Below are 22,335 nucleotides of genomic sequence, written 5' to 3' on the forward strand. Positions count from 1 at the left end.
ATTTTTTTTTTCTAATCTTCTTTAGAGGAACCACTAATTAGCCTCAATCAAGAGTAAAGAATCTGATGCTTCATCCTCTGGAACTGCATGTTCCTTGATTGAAAAGAGACAAGCTGGTGTTTGTGTCTTTCCTCCATGATGAAGAAAAGCTTGAGTGGGATTTGAAACCCGGTGTGAAAACACTTTGCTGAGAAAGTCACTGGAAGTCAGAAAGCCATCCAGAACAGCTGAGGCCACCAGGGAAGGAACTGAAGGGAAATGGTTGTGATTTCAGCCTCCCTTCAGAAAGCAGCCATGGTATCACCTGTCTGGGTGTGCTTTCTGGGTTTAGCTATAAAACAGGATGGGGTGAAGCACGTTGCACAAATCTTTATCAGACTCACTACAATGCATATTCTGAGCTTGAAAACTGAGGCATCTGTGCTTGTAGTCACTGAACTTGCTGGACATTTTGCCATGTACTTTAGTGTGAAAAGGATCTCGTACTGGTTCCCTTTCTTAAAAACTGATCTCACAAAATGATGAACATCCTCAAATTCCATTAAGTTCAATGCATGTACTCAGCTACTGGCAGGATTTGGTCCCTATGCTTGTACGTCGCTCATGACTCTCCTTGGTGACACATTAGATGCCATATTACCTCTTTGGTTCTTCACTAGGAACAGAAGAATTACCACTCCTTTACCTTTTCTTTAAAATGTGGAAATTATTACTTTTTTCCATGTACTGCTAACAGGCTTCATAACAGAGTCACAGACTAGGGTAAGTGGAAAGAGACCACTGCTGGCCTCTGCTCGAATCAAATCCAGCAAGAGCAGGGCCTCATCCTATTTTGAGTATCTCCAAGAATGGAGATCCCACAGCCTCCCTGAGCATCTGTTCCAGTGCCTCATCACACTCACAGTAATCCTTTTTTCCTGCTATCAAAGTCACTATCTCTAGTGTTTCAAATTGTCTCTATTGCCTTTTATCCTTCTGCTGTACACCTCTCTGAAGGGTCTGGCTCTGTCTTCTCTAAACACTCGCAATTAACAGAATTTGGGACACATAAAAAAGAGATGGGCAGAGTTGCAGAATGCATATCCAGACTGAGACTTCAAATATTACACCTCCAGGGGAATTAGTCTAAGCTACTGGTTCTGATGACCTTTAAGTGAGGAACAAAAATGTACAATAATCGTGTTTGATCTGAGAGTCAAACATCACTCAGAGGCTTGCCACAGATCAAGGATTTCAGACCAGATCTGTCACTAAGAAGAGCCAAAGGGAAACTCCTCTCCAAACTTTTCCAAGTAAATTGTCAAATTTTCTTTTGAAAAAGCCTGTGAGTGCCCCAATACTTTGTGGTGGTCACATCTGAGATGGCCTTTTGTCCTTTCGGGTGGATTTGATATATGATGTTAAGTGCTGCTTCTCTCAGGAATGGAGATCTGCTGAAAATTGGTTGGTGTAATGAGTCAAAGACAAAGTAAAAAGCTGCAATTCTGTCAATGTGTTCAGATTTCAAAGTCAGGTCTGAATTTGGCTGACTGCATTGGTCCCCTGTTGGCAATGGCAGAAATGTGGGATCATAAGAATAACATCTGAGAAAGAGGAAGCCTCAAAGAACTGTAAGTAAGAGGTCTCTTGGGAACTGCACTCTCAAGTATCTGAAGAGTTATAGTAAGTCTCTTCTGTTGAAGCTCACACTTTTGAGTGCTAGTGTCACCTCAATGGATAACTATGTACTACAAAATTATGAAGAAAACATGCATTGGGCATCAGGTTTAAGAATCCAGCAAGACATGTTAAGTGTATGTTTAACTCTAGACAGGCATATAAGACCCACGCACAGGAGTGAGTTCAGAAACATTGCTGCATCAGGACTAGGGAGGGCAGGAAGCTTTGCTAGCTCCTCTTATTTTTTCTAAATCAGTGGCATTTGAAAACTAGAGGGTACATCAGTCTGAAGGTCTTAACTTTTCTTAGAGCAGCTAAAAAAGTACCTACCACTAACTACACAGGCACTGGAGAAAAATTCAGTGCCTGTTTCAGCAGCAGGGCTACAATTCATCCACTGGTTCCAGTACTGATGCCACAACAGCATCAGTGTGGCCAGGAGAACTGCTGATAGACAGAAGTGGCATTGGCTGCTTCACCGTGGCATTGCCGTCACCCACTCTCGCATGACTTCTCTGCGCCCGTGTTCCAGACGCTGCAGACCGGCTGTGACCAGCACAGCTGACACCAAACTTCCTCAGAGCGGCTCCGGTCTCACTTTGCTTATCCAGGTTGTGCAGGTAGGAGCAACTGTGCGGGGCTGCTTCACACCAGGGTCCTCCCTGGCCAGGATGCTCTGACCTCCGAGGGGGGGTCAGGCAGACAAAATAGAGATGCAATATGAAAGCTACACAATATGAAAGCTGGTGTAAACCGAAGTGCTGCTATACATTTATTATTATATTTTTTACTTTGTCCTGAGAAGCATACACTGTCATATACTGGCCTATTTTCATTCCTGGGGATGTGAATAGAAATATGACGCATGATAACTAATTAAGACTAGTTGCAAAACGATTAAACTAAACAGTGTTTTCCTTTGGGAGAACCATGAGTGTTTCGTGCCCTAGATAATTGATTTCCATATGCTTTCCCTTGGCTAGGAAATGCAAGTTCCTTGCTACATGTTCCCTGCTGGTTTTGGTCACTGAATTCTTGATGTTAGAGAAGGAGATAATGAAAGTTATCATATCCCATTCACTCCTACAGACTTTTGGTTCAGTGGGGGGTCTGAGCATTTCTTCCCATCAGCAGTAATGATAATGGGTCTCACTTAATGAGCAGCCACAGAGATAAACATGCACCTGACAACAAATTAGCAACTACACATGCAACCCTGGAAAGATGAAGACCATAGGACTGCAGGATCTCTCCCAGAGGTCACTGATTTGTCAGATCTTTAATGAAACAGAGGATTACTGGCACTGGTCCCTGCAACTAGCTGATTCTGTTAAAGAGACATTGTAAAGGAGGGAGGACCGTGCTTTCTGAGAGCGGTTTGTGAAATGTAACTGTAGACCATGGGATCAGGCTGACACAGCAGAGGCGACATGACCTGAGGAGACTGAAAATAGCAATGAGGCCTCTGCCCAAGCTGACTCTGGGGCAGGTGGGAATAACTCCCTTAGTCAGACAGAGCACAAGCAGAGATAAGGCAAGGTACCTGTAAACAAGACCCGGTGAGCAAACTTGGAGCCTTGCACTTTGAGAAATGCCAAAGCCAGTTTCTCTGCAGCAGCAGCAGCCACTGCCAGTGCATCAAGGCAGACAAAAGCTGCTTGTCCTCTGCATCACCCTCCACAGCACTGGACCATAGCCAACAGTGTTGTGGGAAGTCAGGGCCGTATAAGCTCCCCATAGGTAATCAGTTGACTGTATCTAAAATTAGCTGGCAGCAGCTGAACATGTGCTGAGCCTCATGAAGCCTCATGCACCTGGTCTCAGTGCACTTTCAGAAAGGACGTGTCCACTTCTCGGCACCCGTGGCACAGCCAGCTCTGGCTGCCTGTGACCTCAGCAAAGGGGTGGACTGGTTCCCCTCCTACCCCTACTGAGAGGTCACTGTGCCCAGGATTAAGATGTACTGGTGGCAAAACTGGCCTTGTACTGCCCTCATTCAGTTTTTCTCTGGGTGAAGAGAGGACTTCAGTTTCTGGGCCTGCTAATCTTCTGCAAAGTTCACTTAGTAGGTAAAGGGATTGCTGCAGCTTTACTGAAAATAAACATCTTCCTCTGAATGTGTTGCCTTTGGCTGGACTGATACATTGATCAAGCAGTCACTTTCATCATGGTTTTCTTTAATTTATATTATCACTTTCCTGTATGCTTTAGCTCTCTGTTGTGTTTTATGTATAGTTTGTCTGCAAACACAGTACAAAAAAAGTTAATCTGATTGTACCTGGCTTGCTCTAATTAGAGCAACACTGAAGCATGAGTACTCAGTGTTGACATTGTTCTCTGAGAGCAGGAGAGGAGTCATCAGGACTCCTGGGTTCTGCTTTCAGCCTTACCTCTCTGTGCCATCACTACTGAGTAAACTGTGTAAATAGGATCTCTAGAATTAGAACCCTGAATAAATGCAAGGCACCTAAATTAGTGGCTGAATGTTTTTCAGATTTGTGAATATATCAGATGCCCTTAAAAAAGCTCATTTTTATTAGGACAAAGAAACCAATTACCCTTTAAGGAACCCCCTAACAGTTATTAGTCAAAAAGGGAGACTAAGATTCCCTATCAGGAATGTACAATTTAAAAGAAGACTGTCAATATAAAATCCATACTTTGAGATATTTATTGACATGAAATTGTGTGACTGTAATAGTCAGAGCTGATAAATACTTTAGAAAGCAAACTTGATGAGATAAATGGTCAGTGTTCCTTGTTGTGGCATTTTATACAAGCAGTTCACAGTTTTCTGAAACCAGCTGATTACAGAGGAGCTAGGCTGGCTTTTTACCAAGTTATGACCCAGGCAGAAATATTTAGCTCTTCTAAAGAAGTGTAAGCAATGCTGAGCTATTAGCTAAACCCAAGGTCCTATAGACAGGAAGCATCTTGCAGGTTTTTGGCTACTGAGGAAAAAGAGCATACAAAGTTTCTGGGACCAGACACCTTTGTGTCTGAAAGTAACAGAAAACAAGAGCGAGCCTGTAAGGAACGCGATGAGGACAGGGCTGTCCAGTGTAACAGGAAACCTCCTCCTCAAGAGGCAAGGGAGATGAATTATGGTGTAGTGTAGCTTCCACTGTCACCACTCATTTGTTGCACTTAATGAATTACTGGAATTAGTCACATAATGGGTGCTCAAAGACCTGAAAAAACATCCTGCTGCTCATCTGGGCAGAACTGCAGAACATCTGAACAAATGCATGTCTGGCCTTTGCCAGAGTGGGTACAAGCGAAGTCAAGTAAAGCCTGCCTTCAGCTGAGCTGGGAAAGCAAGGTCTCAACTCTTTGTGTCCATCAAAATCAGATGGGATTTAGATTTTGGATAAATCGTAGGCACTAGCTGGGTCAATCACCTGACATGTTTCAATTCCATGTGCAGTTTCACTGATTTTTAACAGAATGCAGCATGCTGCAAGAAATCACCATTTCAAAGATGGATTTGTTTCAGAGGTGGGTGATATCTGTGGAAGAGGCCTATAGATCTGTGCAGCCTGAGTCTACCACAAGGCATGCTCAAGACAGTGGAAATGTAATTTTCTTCTGTAGCCCATTAGCGCAGTGCTATTCAGAGTGTTGTTGGCTACTCTTTTAGCCCTCTGGCTCTTCTTTTTTGCCTTTCTTCATCCTCTTTCAAGAACCCAAACTGGGAGCCATATCCAGACTCTCTAGTTGATATTTTGTGCTGCTCAATATGTATTTTGGCAGCTGCACTGGGCCAGAGGGTACCCAGACTGCTGGCACAAGGTATCTGCCACCCTAGGGGTGTGGTTCCTTGCCATGGGGCCAGAGTAGCATGGTGCTCTAGTCAGGAGTCACATCTTGGTTTCAAGCCTACGTGGGGACAGTATGTATTCGGCATTAGAGCTTCAGATGGGGAAACTGCCAGCCTTAACTAAGCTCCTTCTCCATAATGCTATAGCTTGGGACTGGCACATACGGATCTCAGAGCACGAACTTTCCAACTCTGTCTCCTGGTTCCTGCTCTTGAACGTTTCCAGTGTTGCAGCTGGTGCTTCACTCCTTTGGCAGCAAAGGTTTTTACGAGTGGCATCCACGCAGGCAGGATGCTTCACAGCCACACTGTACCACATGGGGGAAAGATGGTGCTTGGGAACGCAGGTGCGGGAACAAGCTTCTGAGCAGCGTCCACACAAAAAAGTAGCAAGGTAGCCCAAGAAGGAGTTTGCCATAATTTTTCATTAACTGTGCCCAAGACTGACCAAATGGCTGTGGGATTAGCCCAGGATTTGGGAGACCTGCAATCTGCTTTTTGCTTGGATGTGATTTCTTATTCTTTTTGGCAGGTAGCAGAAATCAAGAATGGACCACAGCTGCCCATTTGGCGAGTGCTCATTCATCTCCAGCTCACTGGATTGAGCGTTTCAAATGAAGACCCCACAGTGAGACTGAGGATCATCTCTTCCCCTTGTTATGTGTCCTCATGACCATCATTAATTAGGTATGTGCTTAATCTCCAGAGCTCAGTGTTTTATGTCACATTTAACATTTGCAGTTAGGAGAACTCTAAATAATTTCTTTCAGCATTACTTTGCCACAACATCTGCCTTTGGCTGTAGACTGTGGTTTAATTAACCTGCCATGAAAACAAATTTCCTTTTACCCTTTTTTAATTTCCCAATCTCTAATTTTATCAAATAGTCATTTGTGTCTCAGTTGCCGCATGAGGACTGTAAAACAGGGATAATGGCACAGTCCTTCCTAAACAGGGATAATGTCAGAGTGAATAACCTCAGAGCCCGGCAAGCACCCAGATGCTAACTACAGCAAGAACTGTGGCTGCACTCAGCTCTCTGCACTGACTTGAGACTATGATCTTCCCCAGACTCAGGATGTGTAAGTCACACCACTGTTACGTTTCCACTGAATTTACTGAGAAAAGGCTGCTCAGTTAAGCTCCCAGTGAGTCTGAAATGCTGCTTCTCCTCTATCACCCCTCCTTCCTTGCCTCTTCCCACATCTATTTTCCAAGGCATCTGGAAAGCTGAAAAAACCAGGTTTATTTAAGGAAGCTTTTTAAAGAATGGAGGAACCATCAGAGCTGCTTCCCAGAGAGCTCTGTGCTGGTCTGTAATGCAGAATTGCTCAGGAGGTCTGAGAAAGAAGTCAGCTCTGGGCACCAAAACCTCACCTCTAGCCTGCAGGAACACTCTAAATTCACCTTAAAAGACTGCGTATGTTAATTATTATCCAGGAAAGAGGAGCCATGGGAGGTTACTAAGCTATTCAAAACATTTTTTAGAACCTCCAGACTGGAAGATAAGCCCTCTGATTTATTCAGTGGAAAGAAAAGACAATATGGCGCTCAGTTAGATGTGGGGTGAGTGATCTTGCATCCCTTTCCCACTGGTGTAGTGGCACTGATGATCACTTGCATAAGCAAGGGAGGCACAGCTGAGCCATAGCAGTTGTTGCCAGTAGCCTGTTGCCTCAATGCAAACAAGGCCATGCCAGCCATACTGATTATGTGCAGCAGCATGAAAGAAGTGGACCATCAGTATAGACAGGATAACCTAGCACTGAACATATTTTTGTTACAAAACTCTCAAGCTGTCCAGTATTGAAGGCCAGATAATAGGAAGTCTCTCGCAGCAACAAACCCAGACTTGAGCAAAACCAGTTCTGACTCCCCTACAAGCTATAAACAATAATGTTCTCTATAGACGTCCAACGTTTTCTCACCCTTTGTGAGACGCTTAGTGGGGTGGAAATCTTGTAGGAAGGCATCTCAAGCATGTGTCAGAAATGGAGCCCAAAGCAACACAGCCTGGAAGATTTAGTGCTCAGGGTACTGTCAGCACAATGTGAGGGGAAGCATTTGGTCCTGTGACACCGAAGAGATATCTTGTGGCTTCCTGGTACCAGGAGTTTGACCTGCTTCCCTCTGGCTTTCAGAGGAATCTAATGCAAAATGGCCCAGAAAGGAAAAGACAATTCTCTTTGGTGCCCTGAAGTCACAGGCCAGGCACCTGAGTGCTTGGCATTGCGTTTCACATCATGAGACGCTCAAAACTGTCAGAGCTGGGGTTTCTTGGGTTGCTCTTTTCTTCTCTGCTTTTGGGTTTTGCTTCTGAACGTCAGAAATTGCTGGGGGCATCATAAGGGCGAGATTCCTATGTAATCACATGACTCCAGAAACAGAGGCTTTAAGAAAAATACCAGCTATCCTGACATTTATGACAAAGCCTGCAGATCAGACCCTTTGATAAGATCCCCTTCCTCACCTACATACCTGTCCGCAGTGCAGCCAGCTATGGGAGTGGGAGCCCGTGGTCACATACGTGATGGGTATTTCCTGGCAAGCTCCACACTGTAAGCACCAGCAGCCAGTTTGGCATCTCAGCGTCAGTACTGGGAGATAAACAAAACTTATCTCCAAGGATTTTGGTGCTGTAACCCATGATTTCTGCTCTGGCAACAGAGACGAAAAACAAACCATTGGTCTCACATGTCCGTGCAGCACTTGTCATGCAGTAGGATCCCAAAAGTCAGCAGTCCACTGAGGTGGGAATATTGTTTGAAAGGGATGTAGGCAGCCTGCATGGGATCATAAAAATCTTTCCCTCTTTAACTCCTCCTGCTCCTGCTGCAGCCTCTAGTAATACACAGCAGCCAAACACCAGGGCTCTTGAGATACTGGATTTACTTAACACGGTGGTCCCCCAGGAAAGTGGCCTTTTCACAGCTGCTGCCAGAGCATTCTCTGGTTTGTAACAAAATGTAGCATCCTCAGCACTGTTTGTGTTCCTGGGAGCCCTGTGCAAGCACTAACTCAGTGGTCCCCCACTGCCCTGGGAGAGGGGAAGGGATGTGTTGTGATCCGCACACCACACTTGGGAAACAAAGATGCAGAACGAGGCAGGTCCGTTGAGATCAATAGATTTATGAAAGGGATTAATGTGATTTGACAACTCTAACACCACAAATCGGGATGAGAGTTTGCCTACAGAAGAAATTGCATTGCAGTAAAAAGAATCATAACAATGTAATTCCTTTTGTGTAGACATTCCTGTTTCAAAGCAAGACTTATAGTGGTTATAACCATACAGACACCTGTACACATTCTCAAAGTAAGGTTGGAGAGGTAAAGTGCCCAGAGATTTGAGCTCAATCCTTTCAAGCAGTGTGTTTGAGCTCATTCATACAGAAGAACCACCTATTCCTTTTAAAAAAGAAAATCCACTAAATCCCATTTTGTATAGTATTAATTTAGTGGTCTGCATTCATAACCAAAAAAAAATTAGGCTAATTTTCAAACTGCCATTTGTTTCTGTCACTTTCTTTGCTTCTTTTCATGCCCGCCTGCCTGTGAATGTCTGTGTATGGATCTGTAGACTGCTTCATGGTATCTTACAGATCCCCTGCCGGTCTCCAGGCTGCAGGCTGTGGAGCAGTGCTTTGGTATTTAGATAGAGCTGCCTTTCCTTACAAGTAAAAATGGCCCCAGCTGGAAGAAACACTAACAAGAAGCCATTTCTCTTTTGCTCAATCCCTATAAATAAATACCATATAAAACAAAAGAGTATTTTCAGAGAAACTGGACAAATTCTTGGACGAAAAATTTCCCCCGGGGTAATGGCATGCAGGAAATCTCTGAGCCACAAATCTCAGGAGGCTGGGAAATATTTGGGAGAGCAAGTACTGCTTGCTTGGCCTTTCTTATGTCAGCTCCTGGCAAACGGTCACTGGGAAAGGTGGGATCCCACTGAAACAGGCCATTGACTTGACTCAGGACAACCCTTGTGAGTCAAACTTTATTTGTGTGTAATTTGGTTTTCTCTTGGAAAACCTTGGATGGAGCAGGGTGGAAGTAAGTTTGTTGAAATGGGTGACTGCAACTCCACAGTTCACTGCTAGTCACCTTTGAACTGGGCAAAGCCACTGGCAGACATGCCGGGCAGCACGGGGAGCAACCAGCTCCCGCTCCGATCGTCTGGGTGAGCTCTCCTGCGACCTTCGCTTTACTCCAGGGTGAGACTAAACGTGCGATCTGCCTCTCAACCACCGGTGTCTGGCTCAGGAACTTCGGTGAGAAGTAATTAGAAACAGCAAAGACTCTGCTGTATCGAGCATCTGTATCTGACAGTGTGTCTGCAGCACCATCTAGTGCTTTACAGAATTTATTATTCATTTATTTCCCTCCTGCTTCCCCAAACCTGTAGCGCTGTTTTCATGGTACACCTTTTCATCCCCCCGGCGCAGTCTGCAGGCTGTCGGAGGGCAAACGCCGCGCACGTTCCCCACAAACGCTGGGACAGCCTGAGATGGAAAGTACAAGATCGGAGGAGCATTAACATCTCAGGCCGTCCAGGTTTGCCGAGGTGCCGGTGTGCAGCTCCGACTGATCCCCGCAAGGTGCCTGAAGCCCACCCGGGACGGAACATCCTGCTTTAGTGGAACCCTAATTCCAGAATCGCTATAAAATTAAGGACAAGTAGTTAGCACGGGTTTGGAATTACTTCAGTGCTCTCCTCTTCCTCCCTCCGGGGAAGCTACAGAACCAATGCCCTCTGCTGATAGTAGAGGATATTACCTCCTCTAAGGGAGAAAAAGCCGGGATTTAGCTAATGGCGTAACTCGGTTTTGCTTTCTCCAGCGCCCATCCTGTTACCCCCCCGGGACTGGAGGAACCTCCTGCCGGGGACCGAAATCATCTGGCGGGTATTTGGTCCCAAGACCCAGGCAGCCCGCTTTCCGCGGCGGGCTCTCCCCGGGGTACTTCAGGCAGCGGCACCACACAGAATCCCGCCGCGTCCCCCTCCTGCCTCCCTGCGGGGGGGGTCCCCTGTGCAGGGCCCCCGCAGCCTCGCCTGCACCTTCCCGGGCAGGAAGCTGCCCGCCGCGTTCCCTCAGAGGGGCGACCCGCACCCCCCGCGGAGGCTCTGCCGAGCCAGGGGGAGCGGCCGGCCCCGCGGTCCCGATCCGGGTCCCGATCCCGGTGCCGGAGCCCCGGGGGCAGCGCGGCCCCGCTGCCACGTGACCCGCCGCCGCTTCTCGCCCCCCCCCCCCGCCCCCCCATTCATACACTGTAGCAAACCGGAACGTTCCAGGCGCCGCCAGCCACGCCGAATCGATGCGCCGAGCGGCAAGATCCGGCTGGGATCGCTGAAGGCGGGGGGGTGGGCGCTCGGCTAGCGCTCCCGCGGGAGGGGGCGGAGCGCGGGGGGCGGTGGCGGGCGCGCGGCGCTGGGCGGCTCCGTGGCGGCGGGAGCGGCGGCGGCGATGGCGGAGCCGGCGGAGAAGCTGTACCGGGCGGAGTACGCCAAGAGCGGCCGCGCTTCCTGCAAGAAATGCGGCGAGAGCATCGCCAAGGACTCGCTGCGCCTCGCCCTCATGGTGCAGGTACCGCGTGGCGCGGCCCGGCCGCTCCGCTCTGCGCCGCACCGGGAGCGGCCGGGCCGGGGCTCCGCTCGCTGCGCCCGCCGCGGCGGCTCGGAGCCGCTCGGCCGGGCCTCTCTCCGCCGGCGCGGGGGCGAGCGCGGCTTATTTTTAGCAGAGGCGCCTTCGCCCACCGCTCCCTGCCGTTCCCCCGCCGCCCCCGGGGCGGTGGGGTGGGAGCCGCTCCCCGCGGGGGCCGGCAGAAGGCGGCTGGAGGTGAAGCGGCACAAAGTTCACCGTTAAGTGCCTTAGCGGAGGGTGGGAGGGGGGCTCGGGGGCGCTCACAGAGGCTCTTTGTTGTCATCGGGCGGATGCGGAGGGGGGGGAGCAGGAGCCGGGGGGAGGGGGGGGCCGAGCTCAGTGACTCCGCTTTTCTGAGCCCTGGGAAGCGCCTGCCACCCGGGGTGCGCCGCCTCGGGTCGGGGAAATCTCGGCTCGGTGGGCGCTTTGCATGCGGGACGCGAAAGCCGAGGCCTGAATCACGGTGGAGGTCGCGAACGGCCCCGTGTTTTCCCCGCTCCGTTTCCCCTCGCGGCGCGGGGAGCTGCAGGGCTGTCGGTCAGGCTTGGGCTGCCAGCCGTGGAGAGGTGTTTTTGCAGGGCTGGCTGGCTCTCTGCAGACACGAACCAGAGAGCTGAACCGCAGTTAACCAAACTGAACGCGAAGGCACGTTTTGCTGTCAGCTCTGCTCAAATTATTTGCCTTTTGGGGAAGAGACCTGCCTGGCTTCCTTTCAGGAGTGAAGGGCAGGACCCCCCTGTCTGATGTTGGAGGGCCGGGAATTGTGCGCAGACCTGCGCTGTCGTTGTGGCCGGCCTGAAATCGCACCCAGAGGTGGGCGAATGGGGAGGGGACTCGGCCCCTCTGCAGGGGAGGCAAACGCCGCTCCCCCCCGGAGGTGGGGGGGCTTGTTGAGGAAGGGCGAGGAGCTGCCTTCCCAGGCTGGTGGGGGGTCTCGGTCTGTCTCCGGCGAGGGAAGTGAAAAGGCACCTGCAGCCTTGGGGTGGTGCAGGCGGACAGCGGGCTGAGCTTGGCGTCTGTCCCTCTTGTGAAAGACGAGCGAGTGCACAGGCGTGCGGTTGTGGAAGGCTCGCAAGGGCGTGGGGTGCAGGCCCTAGAGCCTTTTTTAAAGCCCTGCAGATGGGTGCCGTGGCTCCCAGCCGCTGGAGGAGCAGTTTCTGCAGAAGGTACCGCGATGTGCAGCCGAGAGTCCCTCCTGCCCCTCGGAGGCCAGGCCCCTTGCCCTGGGAGGTCTGGCTGCCCGGGTCGGAGGCAGGTGCTGGGTCACCCCAGAAGGGGGGAATACCTGTCCCAGATTTTGTTCCCCAAAGCCTCCTTTGCCCGGGGAGGATGTTTATCTGTGTGGTACCGAGCTGCGGCGTTTGCTTGCACGTGTTCCTGCTGCCTTTTTCTTTTGTTTCTCCTGCTGCCCTCAGTCGCTCACAGGAGGTGTCTGCTCGCCTCCGCTCTTCCTCCTCCCCTGCTCCAGCTGCTTTTCCTCCAGCTCCCTCACGTTTGTTATCCCTTCCTTTAAGTTGCTGCCAGGCGGGTCGGCCTTCCTCAGCACGGAGGCCTGTGGGACTGCAGCGTGCCTTAGCTCAGGGAGTGTGTTTGGGTTTGTAGGATTATGTCTCCTGGAGGCAGGTGGGGGGGGACATCTGGGACCTTGTTATCCCTCAGAAAGCCACTGCCTTTTAGCCAACCATCTGCCCAAAACTGCTGGTCTTATACCAACCGCATGTTTTGGTGTGTCCCCCCCCCCCCAACCTCTTGAAACAGATTGATCTCTCTGCAGAGGGCTTCTTTTCCCCGCTGCTAGTTTTTATGCCAGCAGAACACTTTTCACACCCAGCTGCTGAGCATCCTTCCCACAAAGGGCCTGAATTTCACCAGAGCAGCCAGGCCCCTTGTTTGCTCTTGGGGAAATCCCCTGCAGAGCCACCTCTGCTGCCTTCAGTGCACCCGAGGTCTTTTGCAAATTGTGCAGGAGAAATTAGAGGGAGGCCCGGGCCACGTCATCATCTGGGTGCCATTTCTGCTATAACTGCCCTTTTGTTTTGGCGTTTCAAGTGAGGAGCTCTGAATGACAGCGGGTTGCTCCGTTTGGCACAGGACAGGCACCCAGGTCCTGTGGGTCCAGCTTGGCTTTGACTTTGGCTTTCAGGTGAAAGGGAGTAGTTTCTGTTATCTGCATGTGCTGTGTGAAAGCGAATCGGTCTCTCCTTTTTCCATAGTTTGTTTAGGAAGCAATGGTCTAGAGATAGGTAAGCTGAGAGAAGTTGTGTAAACATGGTCTAGTTTGCCTGGAGGTTTCATTTCTCTCCCACATGGAGAGAAGTTGTGCTCCAGGTACACAACTGCATGTGGTCGAGGAGATCTACTTGCTGTTTTCATGGTTGTCTGAAAGATTGAGCCAGCTCTGCCCCCTTCCACTCGCCCCAGTGCCTTGTTGTCACCAAAGCCATTGTGTTAGGGACAGAACCATGAGGAGTCTTCCAGGAAAACTCCACAAACATGAGCTCAGGGGTGACCAACTTTCAGTGCCAGAGCTACGTGTGACTTCCAGACGCACTGAGAGCAACCCTGGGGTGGCTGCTGTATGGCTGTGATGCTGTGAGGGTAACCAGGCAGTCTGAATCCTGGCTTGTGGAAAGAGTCAAGCTGGAAATGTGAAAATCCTCTTACAGTTTTGGTTAGTGGTTAGTTGTAATTAGGTCTCCCAGCTCTCCTGGTCCCATGCTGTGGTCTTCGAAGCCCTTTCCTTCTCCTTTGCTGCTCATGCATGAAACTCTTTGCTGTTGTTTTCAGCTTGGAGATCTCCCTCCTGTTGGTGAGTGATATGTAGAATGCTTTCCTAGGTCATTAATTCTGTATCATCAGTAATAATAATTATACAACGCCAAGTATTATTAGTACAGCAGTTGTTTGTGTGCATTACTTGGAACCAAACCACTATACGGTTATTTTGTCTGATGGGTAACCGGAATGATGCCATGTTGGTACTTAATGTGTCTGAGTCATAAGCAAGCGGAGCATTTCCATGACAAGGCAGGGCGCTCTGGAGCTGCCCTTTGGGGAGGACTGGGGTGATGCTTCTGTCCTGATACAGGACTTCCTTGGGCTCTAGTGCGTCCCTTAAATTTTACCTCTGCCTCCTGCAGCCCCCTGGGGAATTTCTTTGGGCCACAGTTCTTGGAGCTGCCTCTCCTGTTCTGTGCCTGGCGATGGGCTCTCCAGGGCACGGACAGTTTGCTTGAGAGGTGGCTCTCAAAGGGATGGCATGTTGCACTCAGAGACCCTGCAGTGCGAGGCCAGCAGCCTCTTGGGATGCAGCAGTCTCAAAGGAGGTCATAGCAGAGGAGTGGCGTGCTGTTACGGGTGTTGCTTTTCTCCACAACCTCTGTTTTGCTTCACTCATGCCTGCAGATGATCTTATTCTCATAGAGAAGAAAGCTCTTCTTGTCTGCTCAGGGTTGGTATAGCCACGCTGAGGCTATGACCTTTTTGTTTCGAGTAAAACAGATGAGCTAAGCAGCAGAGTGGTGAACTTGTTAGGCTAGGTAAATGCTCCTTCCACGTCTATCCCCTTTGGGACCTCCCTCCAGCAGCCTGTCTGTCATATTAGATTTTATTCTTAAACTTTGTCCTAAATACTATCCATCTCTTAATTTAAAAAAAAAAAAAAAAAAAAATCACTTGTGTTTACTCAGATACTCCTATTTATCTCGTGTTTTGTTTTTGGTTTGTTTTTTTTTTTCCCCTTGATTCTCTCTGTGTTGCTTCATCCTGGCGTAATGTGTTTTCTTCCTAGTCTCCCATGTTTGATGGCAAGGTCCCTCACTGGCACCACTACAGCTGCTTCTGGAAGCGGGCTCGAATTGTGTCCCATGTGGACATCGATGGCTTCCCTGAGCTCCGGTGGGAAGATCAGGAGAAAATCAAGAAAGCCATTGAAACTGGAGGCCCTGGAGGAGGTAAGCAGAGGTCTCTCCTGGTGTTTGGAGGTTCAGCTGAAACCATGCTCCCTCTTCTCAAGCTGATATTGTGGTTATTTGATTGCTGTGTCCCTTCAGCAAGTGGTGTCAGAAGAATTGCTGTGGCATTGCCACTCTAGGGCTAGGATGCTGACAGTGTGACGCAGCATGTTAAATCAATGAGGGCAAAAAGCAGAGTCAGTTAGCAGATGTATTGCCAAATATTTCTTATTATCACTATTGGTGTATTTTGTTTTCAGTCCTTTATTATTAAACAAATACTGTTGTAGTATGTTGTTTTAATGTTACCTTCCCTGCAGCGTATGGTTATGGTGGCTCTTTGAAATTGATACACCATGAACTAATGAGTCAAGGGAGCAAGTAAGAAGGGTCTAAGTACAGACCAGACTAAACTCACTGCATCTCTGTAAACTGAGGATGCTGGGCAGTTTTAGATTGATGTCTGCCCATTGAAATGCAATAATACAAAAAATAAAAGCAAACTGGCAGTTGGAAAGAGGAGTTCTGCTTTGAAGCAGACCTGTTTGTGACTCCTGTTACATACAGTCAGTTCCTCAGTAAGATCTCATTTTATCCTACTGTCAGGAAAGAAGAAAAAAGAGTCTGTTCTGAACACCTTCTTTTAAAATCATTAAACAACCAATCCTGTACAATTGCTACTGGCTGTTTAACGAACTCTTTCTATTTTAAAAGTGCTTTTGAGCATGGACTTCTTATCTTGCTGTATTCAATTTCTTGACAGATGAGTTGCTGGAACACAGAGGTTTATTAATCCAGACTGCTAACAATCTGGGACAGAGAATAAGAAATAAGGGAATGCCTTTTGAAGCCAAACTCTGTATTTGCTTTTGCTTTGTTCTCCAGGAAAAGGAGGCGAACAGGAAGGAGGTGGCAAGGCTGAGAAGAGCCTAAATGACTTTGCAGCAGAATATGCCAAGTCTAACAGAAGTACTTGCAAAGGCTGTGAACAGAAAATAGAAAAGGTAGAAAGCTTTTCTTAGTCCTCCATCTCTTGTCTTTTCTCCCACCAGTTCCATTTCAAACAGTGACTTTTATAATTGCTTCCTTTCTGTCCTGCATATGGAAAGCACTTGCAGAGTTACATTTCTGTGCCTGAGGAGCAGCTGCATCCTGGACAGCTGACAGTAAAGGCGTCTCTCAGGCACTGTAGCCTGGGCTTCAAACCTGCCCATGCTTCCTTTCAGTTGGGTTGTAGAGCAGGCTGGAACGCCTCTCACCAGCATTTCTCTGGCAATAGAGCCACCACTAACGGCAGCTTTTCCTGCCTGTTGCAGCAGTGCAGAGGTGTTGGCCTCCTCCTCAGCTAGTCCAGCTCTGTTTGTGTGAAGTGTACCCATGCTAACTCCATGAAAACAGACAAAAACAGTGGTGGAGCTAATTAATGATGCAGCCCTGTAGTTGAACATGTCTTGGTGAGCTGCTTTGAAAGACAGTTGGCAAAATGAAGTTGTGAGCCTCTGATGGATGTGAATAGACCTGCCAGTTGGGTAAAGTTGGCAAGGGTCAAACACCAGTGCTGGTATGCTTGTACCTGCAGAAACATCTGTGACTTGTGTAAACATTTACTTGTTGGAGCATGAAATATTGCAGTCTAAAAGCACCTAAAATAGCTACTTGTTCAGCATCTGAAAAATCATTTGCAGTAAGATGGGGTGAGATCATATTAGTGCTAATGCTTGAGTGATAAGGACATAAATCTGATTTTTAGAGTTGTTTATGTGGGCTTTGGTCGTGTGAGTTTTGCTTGTTCAAACTTACTGGGAGTTGAAGTAAAGACTACAGGATTTACCTGTTTTGAGTGGTTTTTTGAACAGAAAACTACCTAAAAAGCTGGGTTTTTTTTTTAGCCCAGAAAGAGTACTCACAAAAGCAGAGTAACTGTAGTGAAAGGCCTTGAACAAAAGTTGTAGGCTTTGATAGAGGAACTGTTGCTATTTTACAGGTGTTTGGGAAGCACCATGTTGGCAACTTGTTAGGATCCTGCTCTTTCCAGAATGGCCTAACAATTGCTCTTCTGTAACTTTAATCTACATCAGGGCCAGATCCGGATTTCCAAGAAGATGGTGCATCCTGAAAAGCCACAGCTGGGAATGATAGATAACTGGTACCACCCGGACTGCTTTGTGAGCCGCCGAGCAGAGCTGGGCTTCCTCCCGGCCTACGGGGCCACCCAGCTCCTGGGCTTCAGCATCTTGAAAGCTGAAGATAAAGAAACTCTGAAGAAGCAGCTCCCAGCTACCAAAAGTGAAGGGTATGTGGTCAATAAAAGAAACTGTGTTGTCTAGAGGAGACATTGCTTGCCTTCAAATACATCCATGATAAATGTTCTGTGACGTTGTTGTCTCTGTTAAAAGAATATTGGTCACAGGAGGATTTGGTCCTTCCTGTGACCTTAGGCAGATGACAGCAAACAAATCCCCCTTCCCCATCCCTGGGAGTGTGCAGTCCACTTGCCTTGAGAAAATGCAGAGACCAGCAGCTGTGACTTGAAGGACTGGTGCAGGGCTTTCAGCCATAAAATAATGCATGCTTAATACAAATGGATACTGGGATCTGCGCATCCTTGTGTGATGCTATCAGTGATGGTTTCTCTGCTTGAACCACTTGTTAGAGAATTGATTTGACATCTCTTATCTATGAGCTGTTGTTCTGTGACAGGCACCGAATCTGATAATGGTGTTTACTGGCCCCGTAGTGCTTACGCTTGGATGCTTTTGTTTGCTAAATCTGTTATGGTATGTCTGAAATTTCATTGACTTACATTGAAATTTTTAGTGGGGGCTTTTGACAGAATTTGTACTGACAGAGAAGCACTTCTGGGTGACTTGCTAGCTTTGGTCAATTTTTCTCTGTTAATGAAGACTTTTGTTGTTTGTTCTTGAAATGACAGAGTCATCCTTTCTAACACAAGCTAGTGTTGCGTTACCCCTGTGGAGGAAGGAACATAAGGTGTTTCTGGGTCCTACAAGAAGGAAAGATCTTGTTGTTGTAAAACATTGGCCTTCTCCATGTACCTTCTAGGCTGAATTCAGCTTTACTTTTGCAAGGATACACCATGAAACTGTCCAGTGAGACTGATGTCAGGTTCTGAGAAGCTGTAGCCATGTTAAATCTGTGCAGTCTTTGTCAGTATTGGTCCTCCAGATACATGGCATCTGGGTGTGGGGTGCTGTTCAGCCACGCGTGTGTGTGGATGTCATCCTCAGCCATAGGTAACAGAGCGGAGCGTGCAGGAACTGATCCGTCTGCTGTTAAGCAGCTGCGACTTCCAGACTTTATTCTTGGTTGTCAAGAATTTGCTCCAGAAGCATTCAGCAGTGGTGTGGGCGCTCTGGGGAGGGTCTTGCAGGCACTGTGGGGAGGGAGGGCCCTGCTCCGGGTCTGTGCTGCTCACCCCACTCGGCTGGACTGCTGGAGGCTGAGACGAGCTGTCTGCATCTGCCCAGCAGCCTGCCAGCTTTTCACCCAGGCATTTTACCTCTCTGTGTTGCAGGATGTAAGTAGTGCAGTGTTTTAATGCACTTGCAGCTTTTCAAGTAGTCCTTTGCTTTTTGTGCCAAGGTACGTGTTCCACTTTGTCCTAGAACAGCGTGTGAGCTTAATAAGGTTATTTGTAGTTTTCTCCTATGTCTTCAGCAAAGCTCTAGAGATTTGACTGTCTGAGTGTCTCTCTTGTCTGCCTTGACTCTGCTTTTCTGGGATGCTATGCAAAATATGAAGGCTTTGTAAAGAGAGGCCACAGAGTAGTTTGCCAAGTCACTGTGTAAATAAAAGCCTAGAATTGCAGTGGAAAAAAGCTTAAGACTGGTGATGTAGGGTAATGTGAACCAGGACCTCACGCCAGAAAAGCAGCAGGATGTCTCATCTTTCCTGCTTTCTAAGCACTGTGTGAACAAGCCCCTCAACCATGAAGGTGCTGGCTGGCTTGTACGCTCTACTACCTTTCTTCTGGTATTTGGGCTGTATGCTTGAGCCAAGGGTATTAAGGGTCAATTGAAAAAAAAATAGTTGTCTGTCAAACAAACTGAATGAGCATGAGTGTAAATAAACAGAATGAGTGGAAAGGTGTGGTGTGCTTCCTACCTGGTGATTTTTCTGTCAAGAAAGCACAGTTGTTCTGGAGAAGCCAAAAGAAAAACACCCCAGAAGCTTGAATGAGATGCAGTTACCTCTGATAATTCATCTTGTGCATTCAGTCAGATAACAGAAATTACATCTCGCAGAAAGGAAGTTACCGCATCTGCTGTAGGTGAGATTCTCAAAATGATCCTTGAAGATACTTCTAAGTATGCTGCATCCAGATTGTACGTTGACTCAGATGTTTCTGCAGTTCAGATGTGACACATCCAAATTCATGTGCTGCTGCTGGATGTCTAGCCCGTACTCTGAGGAGAAGCTCAGGCTTTGGGACTGCTCTGTCAGCCCTTTCTGTAAGGCTGGCAGTGTGACGTGCCTATTGCAGATGAGAGAAGTGAGGTTGCAAGCAGGGCTACCAAGATTAGAAAATCCTTTCCCTCTGAAGGGCAAAAGTGGGAAAGCTTCCTGCAAGGATCCTGGCTCCTTTCCTTGGTCAGCTCTGGGTGAGCCATGCTGACCCTCCCCTGGGCCACAGGCTGTCGTGCCCAAGTGCCAGCGTTTTGCAGGCCTGGGGAAAGAGCATCTTGTGTCCTTAACAGAAGCTTCTCTCTGGAAAGAGTGCTCATATACTGATGTAGGAAATGCAGTAGCAGCTTGTGAGCTCCCTTTGACTGTGCTGCTTCGGTAGCATGTGCTGCTGCTCCAAGCTGTAATATTTTCCTTTACTTTCTGACATGCTTGTTTGGGTAGAGTTGCTGCCCAGGACAGGAGCAAAGTGTCATTCTGGAGATGTCATGCAGCACTGGATTAACTGCACAGGTTGTCTGAGGCAGAGGGTAAGTACTTGGGTCAGCAACAATTTGGCAGCGCTTTACTGGGAGGAGGAGAAAAGGGGAGTTCTTGTTTCTCCCTGCATCAGCTGCTTGCTTTATCCAGGGTTGCTGTGGCTGTCCTTTCCACCCTTCGCTGTCATTGTAGGGAGGGGAACATGAAAAACAGAGTAGATGGTAAGGAGAGGCCAGGCTAGAGTGGGACAGTTCACCTCCCTCTTCATCTTCTCAGAAGTTGGAATAAATCTTGTAGTTGTGTATCTTCCTTAAAGGTGAGAAGTGATTTGCATTGGCTGGTAAGTACCAGTCCTTCTAAGCAAGCGGTTGGGCTGTACCAGTTGGATGTGTGAAGTCTGCCCCTTCCCCAGCAGGAGAAAGGGTAGACACAGTAGCACCCAACTGCTGTTGGAAACACAGTGTTTGGTCCCAAGGATGTAAGATAAAACTAATGTGTGTGTCAGTGTGCATTTTGTCGATTGCTCTAAAACTTGTTGTCTTGGGAAGATGCAAGCTGAATTTGGCTTTGCCCTTCCTTTCTCCAGGCTGCATAAAATGATTAGTGTTTGCTTTAAGCCTTGGGCACAGCCAGGGACAAAAGAGAAGGTGGTGACTGACAGCTTTGTGCCCATCTGCAGTCAGGATGATCCCTCCTGCTCTGCAGTTTGTTCAAGTGGCCGGAACAGGCACAGTAATCACTCTGTCCGGGAGAGCAACCTGCCATCCCCTTGACTCTAAGGAGAAGCTGCCAAAAGTGTGAGTCCCCTTTGGAATTCGGATGCTTTCCCTGGGTGATGGGACCTCTTGGCAGAGTGATTACTTTCCAGCAGTTGGTGTGCTGGCTTTCCTCCTTTTTGAGACTGAGAGACAAAGTTATGGCATAGGAGTGAGTGCTGGCTTGCTGGAGGCAGCCTGACTGTCAGCCTGCCGAGGGAGAGGCACCGCAGTTATGCAGCATTTGGGCACCCATCCTAAGTACTTACATTATTAAGCCCTCTGGCTTGGGAAGGTGTAGCAGAGCACTTTGCACTCAAGCTGGTATGTTTTTCCCAGGTTATGTTGTGTAGCCATGACTGTTAAACCTTACAGAAGTCATCCTCGTGGCAGAGCTTGGTGGATGTTCTGGTCTTCCCCTTACAAGGGCTGCAGCTGGGGAGGAGAGGGGACTTGCTTGGCCTGGGGACTGTTGAAGGCACAGCTTTGTGTGTGCTGTATCCAGTCCTGCCATGCTGGTTCCCGCTCTCCTGATTTAGAAAAGAATATGATGTTTTTCTTAAGAAATGCAAGCAAATTGCTGGTAGCACAGCATGGCTGTTGTCCCCCGGAGATAGTTGTGCCTTGCAGCGTAGCCCTGGCTCAACCCATGAGCTCTTTGCAAATCTTTAAGGGGCTGGTTTTGCAGAAGCACTCTGAATCATGGTTTGGTCAGAGGTTCTGATGATGGGCTAGTCGTGGCCACTGCAAATAACATGAGAACTTGGTCCAATTTTAGGGCCGGGACTGTTACTAGTGTCTCATGCATGAGTCTCTGGCAGAAGAGTAGCTTTTGACATCCTCCTGCAGCTTCATAGCTAATAAGCTGTCATACAGGTTTAGTCTTAACAGTAGCAAAGTATAAGAAAGTGAAGTGTTTAAAATTGTAAGTAGGAGAGCAATCAAGAATGTCAACTTTATGGCTTACCCATCAGCCACAGCTTCTAGAGTTAAGACAGATGCTTTCTTAAAAAACCCAGCTAATGTTTCAAAACTGTAGTAGCTCTGTCAAAATGAAGTCCAAAATCCAAGATGCGTTCATGCTCTGCCTCAAGTTGTAGGCCTGTCCTACCTCAAGTAGGGCAAAATTTCACCCTTATTTCCCATAAGAAGAGTGCACACTGATTTGATTTATTGATATTGATGTGTTTTGAAGCCAGACAGACCAAGGGGATGACATGACTCTGGAAACATAAATGGTCTTCCTCTGAGGTCTCTTGTCGTTCTGAAGTCTGCCAAAATCCCCCGTTTTTCATTTGGCTTCTTCTTCTCAGTCTTTCTGGAGCAGTGTTTTCTGTAACTTCTCCCTGCACAGCTCTAAGGCCCCAGCTAATAACCATAAATTTCCTCACACACAACTGCACAGTAGTCTATCATGAAACCGCCATCGGCCCGAGAGCACTTTGCAAGTAGAAACTTCCTCCTGTCTCATTTCAGAGACCTGACTTAATTCCAGTCTGAAGAGAAACTAGCTGGGAGATATCTAGTTTCACAGTGTGTTGTTAGCTTACTGAAGTTACCGTGTTTGCTGTCCTTTATTTCAATATGGACTGTCTGAG

General features: G+C 48.1%; 1 protein-coding gene across 1 annotated transcript in view; it reads left to right on the plus strand.

Moving 5' to 3' along the window:
* Positions 1-10,885: 10,885 nt before the first annotated feature.
* PARP1 (poly(ADP-ribose) polymerase 1) overlaps positions 10,886-22,335 on the plus strand; it is a 34,974-nt gene continuing 23,524 nt past the window's right edge. Inside the window, exons 1-4 of the mRNA XM_042789641.1 lie at positions 10,886-11,067; positions 14,915-15,077; positions 15,963-16,081; positions 17,156-17,370. Of these exons, the coding sequence (XP_042645575.1) occupies positions 10,948-11,067; positions 14,915-15,077; positions 15,963-16,081; positions 17,156-17,370 (617 nt within the window). The 5' untranslated portion in view covers positions 10,886-10,947. The remainder of the gene's footprint in view (positions 11,068-14,914; positions 15,078-15,962; positions 16,082-17,155; positions 17,371-22,335) is intronic.

This window comes from Tyto alba, unplaced genomic scaffold, assembly GCF_018691265.1.
Source record: "Tyto alba isolate M040663 unplaced genomic scaffold, T.alba_DEE_v4.0 Super-Scaffold_16, whole genome shotgun sequence".
In the NCBI taxonomy this organism is placed as follows: Eukaryota; Metazoa; Chordata; class Aves; order Strigiformes; family Tytonidae; genus Tyto; species Tyto alba.